The following is a 12609-nucleotide window of genomic DNA, read 5'->3' as shown; positions in this document are numbered from 1 at the left end:
GAAAATTCGTGTTCTCAGGTTTCTCCCCCTATCTATGCCTAAGCTAAATCGTACCTTATATTAAAATATTTTTAATCAACGGCTTAAATCTTGATTTTTCATTTGAATACGTTCGGTGTTTCCCTTGTTTTCTTAAATGTTGTGGAGTAATTAAAGAAATGTGCCGCATAAAACAAAATTTTCGTGTACACTATTTTTTAGCCCTTCGTTACCCCTTCTTAAAAATAGTCTAAAATAAAAGTCTATTGCCCAAAAAAAGTGCTGATTTTGTCCTGACTTCTTGCTCTGTTTCTTATTTCGAACCACTACGAAGCCTGGTGGTAACAGAAAGTAAAAGAGTTAAAGTAATAGGTAATTTCATTTCAAACTTGTATTCAGAAAGTAAAACATTCATGACTCATCAAAACTTTATTATGCTAAAACACGAATAGATTGCTTGTTTTTGATGGGTGGAAAAATATTCCCACTATAGCAGTCAAAAGTTATAATTCATTACATTCATTAGGTTGAAAAAATGGGGAGAAATGTTTCATGGGCCTGTTGAAAAAATTTTAAAGGCCTTAATTTAAAGAATTGAAATTCAATTTTAACATCTAATTGTATTTCCTTTAAGTTAGAAACATATTTTGGTTGATAATAAAAGCAATTTATTAAGTCGTTCTAGACCACTTTTAAAAATTTCCAAAGTTGGAGCTCATTTTTTTAAATTTATTTTTTCAAAATCTGTTATTTGATCACAAGGTATGCTTTATTTGTTTGTAATTACAAATATCAACACTCAAATGATCAAAGATCTGACATTTTCTGCATTTTACTGCGTTTATCGTAAACAGCTTACTTTGTGGTTGATATTTCACCAACGTTACAGACAGGTTTTGTAAACGAGCACGCTGTTGTTGTTGTTGTTAATTTACGTCGCACTAGAGCTGCACAATGGGCTATTGGCGACGGTCTGGGAAACATCCCGGAGGATGAACCGAAGGCATGCCATCACAATTTTGATCCACTGCGGAGGGGATGGCACCCCCGCTTCGGTAGCCCGACGACCTGCGCGCGAAGTCGAGCACTTTACGGTAGCACAGCTTAACGAGGACCAATACCGCACACCCTCGGTCCCTACGCAGACTGATCCAAGTAGTCACCCACCCGCACACTGACCGTAGTCAGCGATGCTTGACTTCGGTGATCTGCTGGGAACCGTGTCTTAACGATCAGTCCACTGCGGGACGCAAACGAGCACGCATTTAATAGAAAATCTCATATGTTTTTAATTCATTAGCCAATGCTTGCAGTTAATAAAATTTTCTATTTTTTTAGTCTTTAAGTAATTGTATTTTATTTTTCAGATAAAAATATCATCAGCTAACCACGTTCTTCATGGAGGTAAGATTTCTTTTCTAATCTGAATGTTTTAATTATTCTTCCATTCACGTTCGCCCGCTTTAAAATGTCCTTAACAGCCATTCGTTTTTTTTTTTTTTAAGAAAGTAAAATGTGACCGAAACAAAAAAGACTCAGGATGAACCGAAGCTTCTTTTTCCAATTTATCTGGCGAATATCGACACATTCTTAGGCTCTAAGAGAAAAAAAAATAACGGAAGCAAACATGATTCTTTAAAATACATTACAAAACATATTGCTCAAAATATCCATAAATACACCTTATTTTGGACTGAATAACTATTTTAGAACACTCAGAGTATTTTTTTTTTTTGACAATTATACACTTAAAATAGACCTTTAGTATATAGTGCAAATTCAATTGGTTAACTGCAAACGCGCGTAGCTGTTGAACCTGATTGACTGCTGAATCGTGGCATTTACTTATACCAGGATTCATTCATTAAATCTGGTCCAAAAATAGATTCTGCGTGATAAGAAACCAAGCCTACGACCTGTAACTTTTCTGTGACATTTTGTTTATACTCAACCAGCTGATTTTAGCGTACTTCTTTTCAAGTTGCAGGTACCCAATTATAGTAGATTTAAAATATTTTAGTTTCTTAGCAGTACATTCGTACATCCGTGGTTTTATATAACTTTAGGAATATTAATTTTGTGACTTAGCTCTTACATGTTATCTTTATTGATCTTTGAGGTTACCTGAAATAACATAAAAAAGAACATGTATAAAATAATTAATTAATTAAAAACTAGATTAATTGAAACTAGATAATCAGAAAGAGCTATAAGTTAGCAAACATCACTCATATCATTATCTTTAAAATATTTGGAGAAATAAACAGCAGCATCCACAGGCTAAATTAAACATATGAGAAAAATTAATTTTTCAAACATCTCGCCCGAACGGAAATTTTTGAACGATTTTTATATCACAGGATAATATTATCACTTTCACCCGATGTTTAATACCATAACACTTGCCAACAAAATAAGCTATATTTTCGACAGAAAATATTATTTATTTATTCTATGACAAGCTTGTTTTAAAGATTTAAACTCGATGAGGAAGAGAACTGACATTTATTTATTTAATAGGTAAAAAGTTACAGATTTCGTCAACTAAATTTCGACCCTAGATGACTTCAAAACTTAAAAATATAGAAAATTACTGTTACATTGAAAAAATAATAACATATAAGCATTTTTCTTACGTATCTAATATTTGCATAAGTCTCCATTGATTGCCAGACAAAAAGCTTAACCTTCGTATAAAATATTCTTTTGAGATTATTTTGAATGCGGATATTCAAACGGAAAGGACATTAAAACAATGAAATCTCTTCCCTCATTAAAAATCCGTTGTTTCAAATGGCATACACAAGAAAGGCTTTAAGACATTGAAAGGAAGAATACATTTTCTTTAAACAGGTTTTCTTATCAGATCCAAAAGACAAAGAGAGCTGTAAGCCTGTCTTGGATGTTTACATCAAGGACTCTGAATTGGGAAATGTCCAAAGAGGATTAATAATAAACGTTACATTCGTCCTATCTTCCGATCATTAAAAGAAATCCATCAGAAGGATGTGACGTCATTGTCCGAAATGCACTCTGTGACTAATCCTGTAACAAATCCTCTCTATTAAACAATATTCGAAGTGCGGTAAATAACAATACAATCATCCTTAATAATGGGTGATCAAATCCTCTCATGTTCTGCTGTGACCGAATCTTTAAAAACTCTGCAAAAGATTTTCTGAAGTGGTAAAGAATTGGGATATATATATATATATATATATATATATATATATATATATATATATATATATATCCGTAAAAGAATTGTTATTCCTTAAAAGAAATATTTCTTGTTTCTTTTTTGTGACCACCGTGTGAAGTTCTCTCCTCCTTTTTTTTTCTTTTTTTTTGTTTGATTCATACTACTTATTAAATCAAATAAGAAAAGTACCGAACGTGAGTGGTTAAATAAAAGTGCTGCATCCTAAGGTAGCTCACTCAGTTTATTTGGAGGTGCATTGGAAGTAAATTACTAAGCGGTGCGTTGAAAGAACTTATTATTTTAATTCTTAGACAAAAAAAAAAGATGTTGAAAATTTAGATGATATGACCCCATATGAAGAGAGTTTTTCGTCCTTTATTGATACACCGCCTTCAGTTGAAGAAATAAAAATAAAATAAAATGCTTCCTTTTTTTTAAATTCATATTTGACGGAAAGAATGGAGTACAATAGGTATCCTAACCCTTTATTTATCAAGCGAAAAGACCGTCATGTTTTTTCAAAACCTAGTAAGATTCCAAATTGTTTTTTCATTAAAAAAAAAAAGACTTCACGATTTAATGTTTTCTTTAAAAATTGGCTTTCTATTCACAGCAAAAAGAATGAAGGAATAATAATTTATATATTTTGAAAGATTTTTCAAAGAATTTGCGTAATGCGATAGTATTTGACCGCACACTGATGGGAATCATTTAACCTATTATTACCAAGGAGTGATTCGTCTGTGTATCTATACAAATATATAGATAGAATTTTAATATATAATTATCTAAAAATAAAAAATGGTTTCATGTATTTTATTTATATAAATTTATTTTTTATATAGAAAGAATTTTGTTTTATTAAAGCGTTTATCTTCTTTTGGGACATTTTGGTTTGGTCTTATACAAAAGCTGATTTGAGAGGATGATACAACTTTTTTTTTAGCTGTCCAGAGAAGCCTCTTGACACGAGACAAGTATGGACACGTCTTAAAACTAATTCTTTAATCTATTGTTAAAGTAAGTGCAATACGGGACAAATCTAAAAATACAGAATAGTCTTCAGTAAATAGTAATATATAAAGTCAAGTCTTATAAATACACAAGTGCTAGTTTTTTTCCGTTTAGAGGCGATATTTTTTTCATGAGCATTTTAAGTGAAAGTAAAAGTCACGCTTTTAATATTTGATTTTTGATACAATAAATTGGATTTTCTCCGAAACTAACCATTTTTATTACAATTCAATCAGTCAGAAAACTGTGAAATTCATAATGAGCATTAAAATATATCTGTGGGACAGTTTTACATTTTTCGGGGGCAGGATTTGTTTGGAAAAGACGAGAATTATTTCGATTCATTCTCAATACTTCAAATGTTGTCGGGAAGCATTTTCCATGACAATTATACAGTATAAGATGGCTTTCAGCCTGACATCTCAAAAAAATCTCTTTTTTTTTCTTACCCATTTACAAATTGTTAAGCGCCCTCTTCAAAGTAGAAAGTTGCACGTGGGTGGGAGGAAATTGGCATGTTTCTCCCTTACGCCCAAAATCCATTCCGTGAGATGATGCAACTCTTTTACCACTTACTATGAATAGGGTATTCAACAATTCACCACTGGATAGAACATTTTTTTGCAATGTGATTTGACATTTTTTGAATTGTACAAATAGAGATCAGACAGTAACGCGTTAAAATTTTTATTCCACAAATTCACATGAGTTTCCGTTCAAATACTCTTTAAATGTATACAAATTTTGATAAGGAAAGAGAGCATAAATTATTAAAATGTCTATACGGGCTAATATTCTCTATTTAACTCGGTTTTGTATGAGTAGGCATCAATCTGTTCCTTACTTCATTTCTCCTCAATTGAGACCGAAGCGATGAAATAAAATGTGATTACAGAATACAGATAGAAACTGCATTAAAATGAAATAAAATCGATATTTAAAACTGATTAATATTCTTTCAATTCTTCTGTGTTGAGATAACACTTTAACTTGCTGCCTCAACGCAAAACTTAATAATTATGTAACAAATAAAAATAATATCTTATTTTTCATTCATCGTTTTTAACAATAGGATATGATTATTTTAGTATTGATTTGCCTTTCTTTAATGAGCAAATAATGATAGAAGTAATGGCTGGCAAGATTAGTAGAAGTGGTAGTAAATTTATTGTAATGCTTGCAGAAATTTCCTTTCTTAAGATATCACTTTAGTGTTTAGAGTCTTCAGTACTCATGCAGATATGTTTTCTTTGCAAAGTAGTTTCGATCGTAAATTTATTAAATGATCGAGCTTAGTCATTACCACTATTAAAAGTTTTCAAAGAACTGCAGGAACCCTAATACTATATTTACATACACTATCATCAGTACAGTTAACTGTAAGTTTGAAAAAGTTTCCAATTTTACCTATCAATGATACCAGCACTCTATCAGAAGACGAATCTAGCCTACTCATCTTCGAAAAGGAAAATTTTGAGAAGAATTTGCTGACCGATTAAAATAAATATTACAAAATAAGAAACAAGAATGACCCTCTTATTAGACCAAAAAACGTAGTTTAATTTATTAAATTCAGACGTTTGACATGGTTTGACATCAAAAATAAATTATCAAAGAGTGATATTTGCTTCTACTTAAAATATTCAGGTAAAATTTCTCCATAAAACGGGGAGAGTTGACTATTTTTTAATAAATAACTATACATCCAAATCAACCTATGTATCAATCAAAATGAAGCTAAACACTTAAATTTTAGTAAGAAAAAAATACTGGACTTATTTAGACTAATGATTTGAAAGCAGTTTCGGCAAATTTTTAAGAACTGTCCACACTGGGTCTCCTCTACGAAGAAATGGATTAGATCGTCTTTTCGGTTAGAACTGGTATTACGTACGGTAAGTTACGGTTAAAGAGATAAATCCGGTTATGATCAATACTAACCGGTCAGAATTAATATTAACCGCTACTTTTGGTTAAAGTGAGGAGAAAAAAAACGCGAAAGAATGACCCAATTTTATTGGTTATTATTAATAATAACCGTTTAACGTGATAAATTCGCTTAAATTATTCACTTTAACCTGTTTATTTGATTATTAGTAATATTGACCGGTTAGTATTAATAATAACCAACTATTCTCATTTACCGTAATATACATGATTGTTACTATCCATGATTTGATTTATTTTCACAGATTCTCTATCAATAGTTGTTGTTTTTTTTCATATGAGGAGTTATGAAAAAAAAGACCATCTGGAATGGATTCATGCCATCGAATTATAATGTTTTTAAAATGAGGAACAACTATAAAATGCTTTAAAGAAAGATATTTCTTCCGGAAGCGGAAATACACGCGTGAGGACAATTCAGTCCTTCTATCTTTAGTGTCCCCGAGGCACGATTCTTAAAAGTGTTGGTGCGCGACCCCGTGACATGTCATTGACCCCCACCCACTAAACCACGTAACGGGTGTTCCTTCTTTATGAAATTCAAAACGTCAATCTTTTGAAGGATAATGCTTCAAACACATATACATCGGGAAACACTTAAAACAGTTTATTTTTGCCTTTGAAGATTCGAAACATTAAAAAAAGCAACATTCTTTCTATTCTTTTTTTTTTTTTTTTTTTTTTTTTTTTTTTTACTAAATGAAAGGTACTATAACATTGAATTTGGTTTATGAGTTATGAATCGAAACAAAAATGTCCAAAGAGCTCTTTTTTTTTTAAAATCTCTGCAAATGAAATGAAATATTAATTACTTTTCTCCCTCAAAATCGATTCTAATAATGTTGTAAATGGAAGTATTTAAATTTTAAGATTAAACTGATTTTGCCAAAGGGAGAAAATCTTTTTCTTACCTCAATATTCTCTCTCTCAAGAATTTAATGTCCAGAAATGAACTGCTGTGGATCTCTTAAATATATTTAAATAGTCTCGAATAGATCCTCTGTATATAAAGTGTCAAATAATGTTAACACCCAATCTGCATGAGGGGTTGAGTCTGTGATGACCACTGCTGGCTTTTGATTGGATGACGCTTACAGAGCCTGAAAGGCGTTCGAGGAGTGTGGTGCAGGCCAGGTGATGATTAACACCATTTCCCTTCATTCTAAATTATGATAGTGTTGAGTAGTGCATCCCTTCGGAAAATCATTTTGGGTCGAATCTCAAACCATCGGCAATAGTCTATTCATTTTTGTTCCAATGTCACTTTAACAACCCAATCAAATCAAATACTGTTACTGGAGTGAACACGAAATACCTACCCAAAATTACTTATATTTAATATATGAAGAAAAAAATTGATCCCACGAACGGGCAATTCTGTTTTCAGAAGATTTTTTTTTTTCAGTCTTCATTTTTTATCATTTCTATTCTATTGTGATTTCTCTTTTTTTATGTTTTCGACAGTATCTTGAAGGGGTGAAAGTTAAATGGCTGCTTTCAAGAGTCTGAAAACTCTCGAACTCCCATTCGAATGTTGACATTTAATAGACTTGAACTCTCTCCAACGGTTGATTAATTCGGTCGACTGTTCACTCTCCTTGTTGCGGTCGCCATTTTTCATTTCATATGCCGAGTTTAAGAATGGGGCTGTCGTTTTATGGTTGAATGACTTCCCTTTCTGCAATCAACCATTTGAAGACAAACTCTTCATCCCGAAGTATGATAACAATCTGACGAATCACTCATAATGAAATAAACTGTCAGTGATTTGTTACAAGTTTCCCTTCGAAGGTCATTTAGAAGACAATTGATGAATTTCGTGGAAGTTTAGGTAATGTTTGGAGCAAGACTGGTTTAAATAACATTTAATTTCAAAAGTAACATAAATTTTTCTGAACGACTGAGACTACATGGCAGCAGAGGATGAATGTTTCCTTCGATTTCAACTCACAAATGCGCAGTCTTAATGACATTGCTTAACTTACAGCTTCAGGAGAACGTGAGTTCGATTCCTATTGGGTGCGCTTTGCGGATAAAAAGTCTGTTTATTTAACCATATTAGGAGAGAATAGTCAGAGAACAACTTTTCTCTTAACAGTTAGAATATCATCTTTTTTATGGTTATTTTACTATTTTGATTAAATATTGTAAAATAACAACTAAACTGTTATTTTAATATTTTTCTAAAAAAATTCTAACAGTGATATATTATATTAAAGTTGTTCTTAAAGTTGTTCTTATATAAAAATGTTCTTTATTTTAGTTATCTTACTGACAGGGATTCACAAAGTATTAAATATAAACAAACGCAAAGACAACCTTTTTTTGCCTGAAAATCTTTTTTTCTTCTTTTAATATTCTCGTTTCATGTCACCTGCATTCTGATAACCACATATGATTTTGAAGTAACGGTTCTTTCCTTCTATGCATTCCAATGAATAAATTTCGTGATGATTTTCCTCCAGAGATGTCTTTTCAAACAATCGATTGTTAGAAGAAATGTGTCTTTAAATAGAATCATTCTTTAATTTTATATTGAGCGTGGTACGCAAAAGGGTTCCTTTTTATATTCAGCAGTTGAATCATCATGAGAAGTTTTCGATTCAATAATTAGAATTATTCTTAAATTGCAGTCACAAACACTCACCTTGCACCTCATTCTTTTTCTTTTAAGAATCCTTTAAAAATATAAGATGCAGACACAATGTGGAAGATAGGGAACCAATTACAAAACCGAAAAACAGTTGAAAGTTTTTATTAGATTTATAATTCGAGTATTTTGCTATTTGTCTGATGGAACTATTATTTTATTCACATAATTATAAAACTTATTTATAAAAAAATAATTTCACGCAATAAATAATTTCAATTAATCTCAATTAATCAAAAGTAATTTCAATTAAAAAATGACTTTAAATAATTATTTTTTTATTATTAAATTTATTAAGGGCTAAAAGAATTTGATTGTAAATTGTAAAAATTTTTAAAACTAAATTCATTTCACTTTATATAACAAAATTTAAGTCTTGAAAAAATTAGTAAAGTAGTTACTGATTAAAAAAATTACAAAAACTTCTATATTTAATTTCTAGAAAAATGAAAATTCATAAATACCGCTTTTTAAAAATTTTATTTTTAATGATATATTCCACAGATTTCTTTCAAATCGTGTATTTTTGTCACGTAAAACTACGTTATTTCCACGCATGTTTTAGTCAGACATTCTTTAATCCCTTAAATTTCAAGTTTTTGAGAAAAATATTGTTTGAAATGATAAATAATTACTAAACAAAATGCGCGAAAAAATATCATTTTGTAAACAAACTTTACCCATGAGTGTAAAATGTTTCTGTCTTTATTTGCTTAGAATATTTACAGAGATGTGATGCGAAATATGTTCAAGGATTTCAAAATGTTAAACGCTTTTCTGTCTAGTAAATTATTCGGGCCCTATTTCTCCGACAAAAATCTAAATTCGTCGGAAGAAAGTATCATCAAAGAAGTTGAAAATACTAGCATTCTATCTAAAAACAATTTTTAGAACGAATGTTTTCATTTATTTTTTTAAAAAAAAGCACATTTGTGTTTTCAGTGGGTGCTGAGATATCGAATGTGGACATCGAGTGTAACAGTAACAACATAATTGTGAGCGTCACAACACACGACGATTTCAATGGGATGATCTATCCTAAGGGACTCTCCAAGAACTCATCCTGTCTCACAGAATATGAGCATGCCGGCTCAAAGATATCTTACAAGCTTCCACTCAGGTCCTGCAACACCATGAGCCACGACGTGGTGAGTGTCACTCCTTCTTTCATTCTCTACTTGGACAATTCCTTCCTCATATAGAACCAAAACTATAGAATGTTTATGTGTACTTGTCTCAAATTGTTTAACTTCTTTCGCATTCTTTATTTGGATGGTTGTTCTTGTCAATCAACAAAACGTTGAACTACTTAGAAACTTAAAAAAGAAAGCGATTCTCTTTTGAAGAAAAGCGGAACATATCTTAAAATCAATTTTTATCACATTGCATTTTTACACTGAAAACGATGAGACATTGGATACTCTCAAAAGTGCACTTCAAAATTTTTTGCTTATTTTAAAAAATATATTCATAATTGAATTTTTGTTAAACACTAATACGATATGGGTATTAACAATTCAAAAGGAATTTAAAAACTTCTGACACACACAAGACTGCACATTTCTTTTATTTATAAATCTAAACTTTGTATTTCATTTTCAGGGAAAAATTTATTTATAAAATAGTTTGATCTCTAATATGTTGGGTTGACATATATATATATATATATATATATATATATATATATATATATATATATATATATATATATATATATACAGTCAAACCCCGCTATAGTGGACACGTTTTATAGTGAACTCCCGGATATAGTGAACGAAATGCTCGGTCCCGTACCTTGCTATACACGTATAATGTTATTTTTAGTGGATATAGTGAACCAAAAAAGTGAGGATGTTGGATATAATGAACTTTTTTCTGTCTTCGACTTATTTCCCCCCCCCCCCATTTTCTTTGCAAATAATTTTGAAATTTCTATTTCAAAATAAATACATATACCGATTTTTAAAACCATCTATAGAAACTACTTTAATGTGCTCGAATGGCAGGTTAGACAGGTTCAAAAAGCGGAATAACAGAAATTCAGGAAAAGTTATCTGAGAGTCGGGAAGTGTTTCCATATCTGATGTTGAGAATTGCTCATCAGCTAAAGATTACAAAAAAATTTTTGTACGCAAGACGAAGAGTAATGAAAAATAACACATTTTTTGTTACTACATAATATTTTTCAGTCATTTATATGAATATAATGTAATAAAAGGGAGGAGTTTGGGAACCATCAGTGAAATTGCCTGCGTAACGGATAGGTTCACTATAGCGGGGTTTGACTGATATATATATATATATATATATATATATATATATAAGTTCAAAATGAAGAATAAAACAAAGAAAAATTATAGACATATGAAAAAAAAGGGGGTGGGAAATAATAAGTAAAAAAATAACTAACAGCATTTTATTAAAAAAAAAAAAAAAAGAAAGAAAGAAAAAGATTAAATGTTAATTAAAAAACCGGAAAAAAAGCCGTAAAAAAAAGATATAATCTTTTCTTCAGCCCACACGATTATATCCGCAAAACAGAGTGCTTTCTGATATTGTATCAATAAAGCCAAAGCAAAATATATTAATACAATAGTGTGAGGAGCACTCAAAAAAAATTTTATAAAATAACAACAAATAAAATATATCACAAAAAGTAATAATAAGTAAAAATAACACGTAAAAACAGATAATAAAATAAAATAAAAAGATAAAACATTAAAAAAGGGGGACTATAAAGCGAGTAGCAAAATCAGAACAACTTACATGGACGGATATTTTTCAAGAATAATTTAAAAATGTTTTCGCAGAAAGATTACCAGATTACAAAATATGAAAACAAAAGATGAAAACAAAAGCACAAATTGAGTGTAACAAGAGGGTTTTAAAGTGTCGTTCTTACTGCACTGCTGAAGTAATTTGTTATTCTGAGTTTTGATTTGTTAGTTACCAAGGATGGGCCCGAAATGGATGTGCGCAAGGTAATATTACACTGGATAATTTTAAAAATTGATCTTAAATAGCTTTAGAAGATATATGTTTATTTAAGAACAAATATAAAAGAGAAAAGAGAAACACAAATTGCCTGTTTTGCAAATAATTTTGGCCGCGGATTTGCACGATATGGATTAGCACACAGAAAAATTATTTAAATTATCAAAGAAAAAATTTTTAATAGATAATTTTAACACACGGATTTGCCCGAAATGGACCTGCACATGGAAAATTGTATAAATTAACAAAGAAATTTTTAGCAAACAATTTTATCCACGGATTTGCCCGAAATGGATTTGCACATGGAAAAACTGTATAGATTAACAAAGGAAATTATTTAGGAAAGGAATTTTTAGTAAATAATTCTAACCACGGGCAAATCCATTTCGGGCAAATCCGTGTTAAAATTATCTATTAAATATTTTTTCTTTCATAATTTAAATAATTTTTCTGTGTGCTAATCCATTTCGTGCAAATCCGCGGCTAAAATTATTTGCAAAACAGGCAATTTGTGTTTCTCTTTTCTCTTTTATATTTTTTCTTAAATAAACATCTATCTTCTAAAGCTATTTATGATCAATTTTTGAAATTATCCAGTGTAATATTACCTTGCGCACATCCATTTCGGGCCCATCCTTGGTAACTAACAAATCAAAACTCAGAATAACAAATTACTTCAGCAGTGCAGTAAGAACGACACTTTAAAACCCTCTTGTTACACTCAATTTGCGCTTTTGTTTTCATATTTTGTAATCTGGCAATCTTTCTGCGAAAACATTTTTAAATCATTCTTGAAAAATATCCGTCCATGTAAGTTGTTCTG

The 12609-nt window shown here is 30.5% G+C and overlaps 2 protein-coding genes across 2 annotated transcripts in view; one reads left to right on the top strand and one right to left on the bottom strand.

Moving 5' to 3' along the window:
* The window catches only part of LOC107437036 (uncharacterized), a 364659-nt gene that overhangs the window by 307004 nt on the left and 45046 nt on the right, over positions 1 to 12609 (bottom strand). The gene's annotated exons all lie outside the window — the stretch shown is intronic.
* The window catches only part of pio (zona pellucida domain-containing protein piopio), a 57646-nt gene that overhangs the window by 30606 nt on the left and 14431 nt on the right, over positions 1 to 12609 (top strand). The window contains exons 3-4 of the mRNA XM_016048904.4: positions 1347 to 1383; positions 9735 to 9940. Coding sequence (XP_015904390.3) covers positions 9821 to 9940 — 120 coding nt within the window. The 5' untranslated portion in view covers positions 1347 to 1383; positions 9735 to 9820. The remainder of the gene's footprint in view (positions 1 to 1346; positions 1384 to 9734; positions 9941 to 12609) is intronic.

The sequence above is a fragment of the Parasteatoda tepidariorum genome, chromosome 4, assembly GCF_982258835.1.
Source record: "Parasteatoda tepidariorum strain Cologne lab strain chromosome 4, Ptep-v5.0, whole genome shotgun sequence".
Lineage (NCBI taxonomy): Eukaryota > Metazoa > Arthropoda > Arachnida > Araneae > Theridiidae > Parasteatoda > Parasteatoda tepidariorum.
This window is presented reverse-complemented; position numbering and strand designations above follow the sequence as displayed.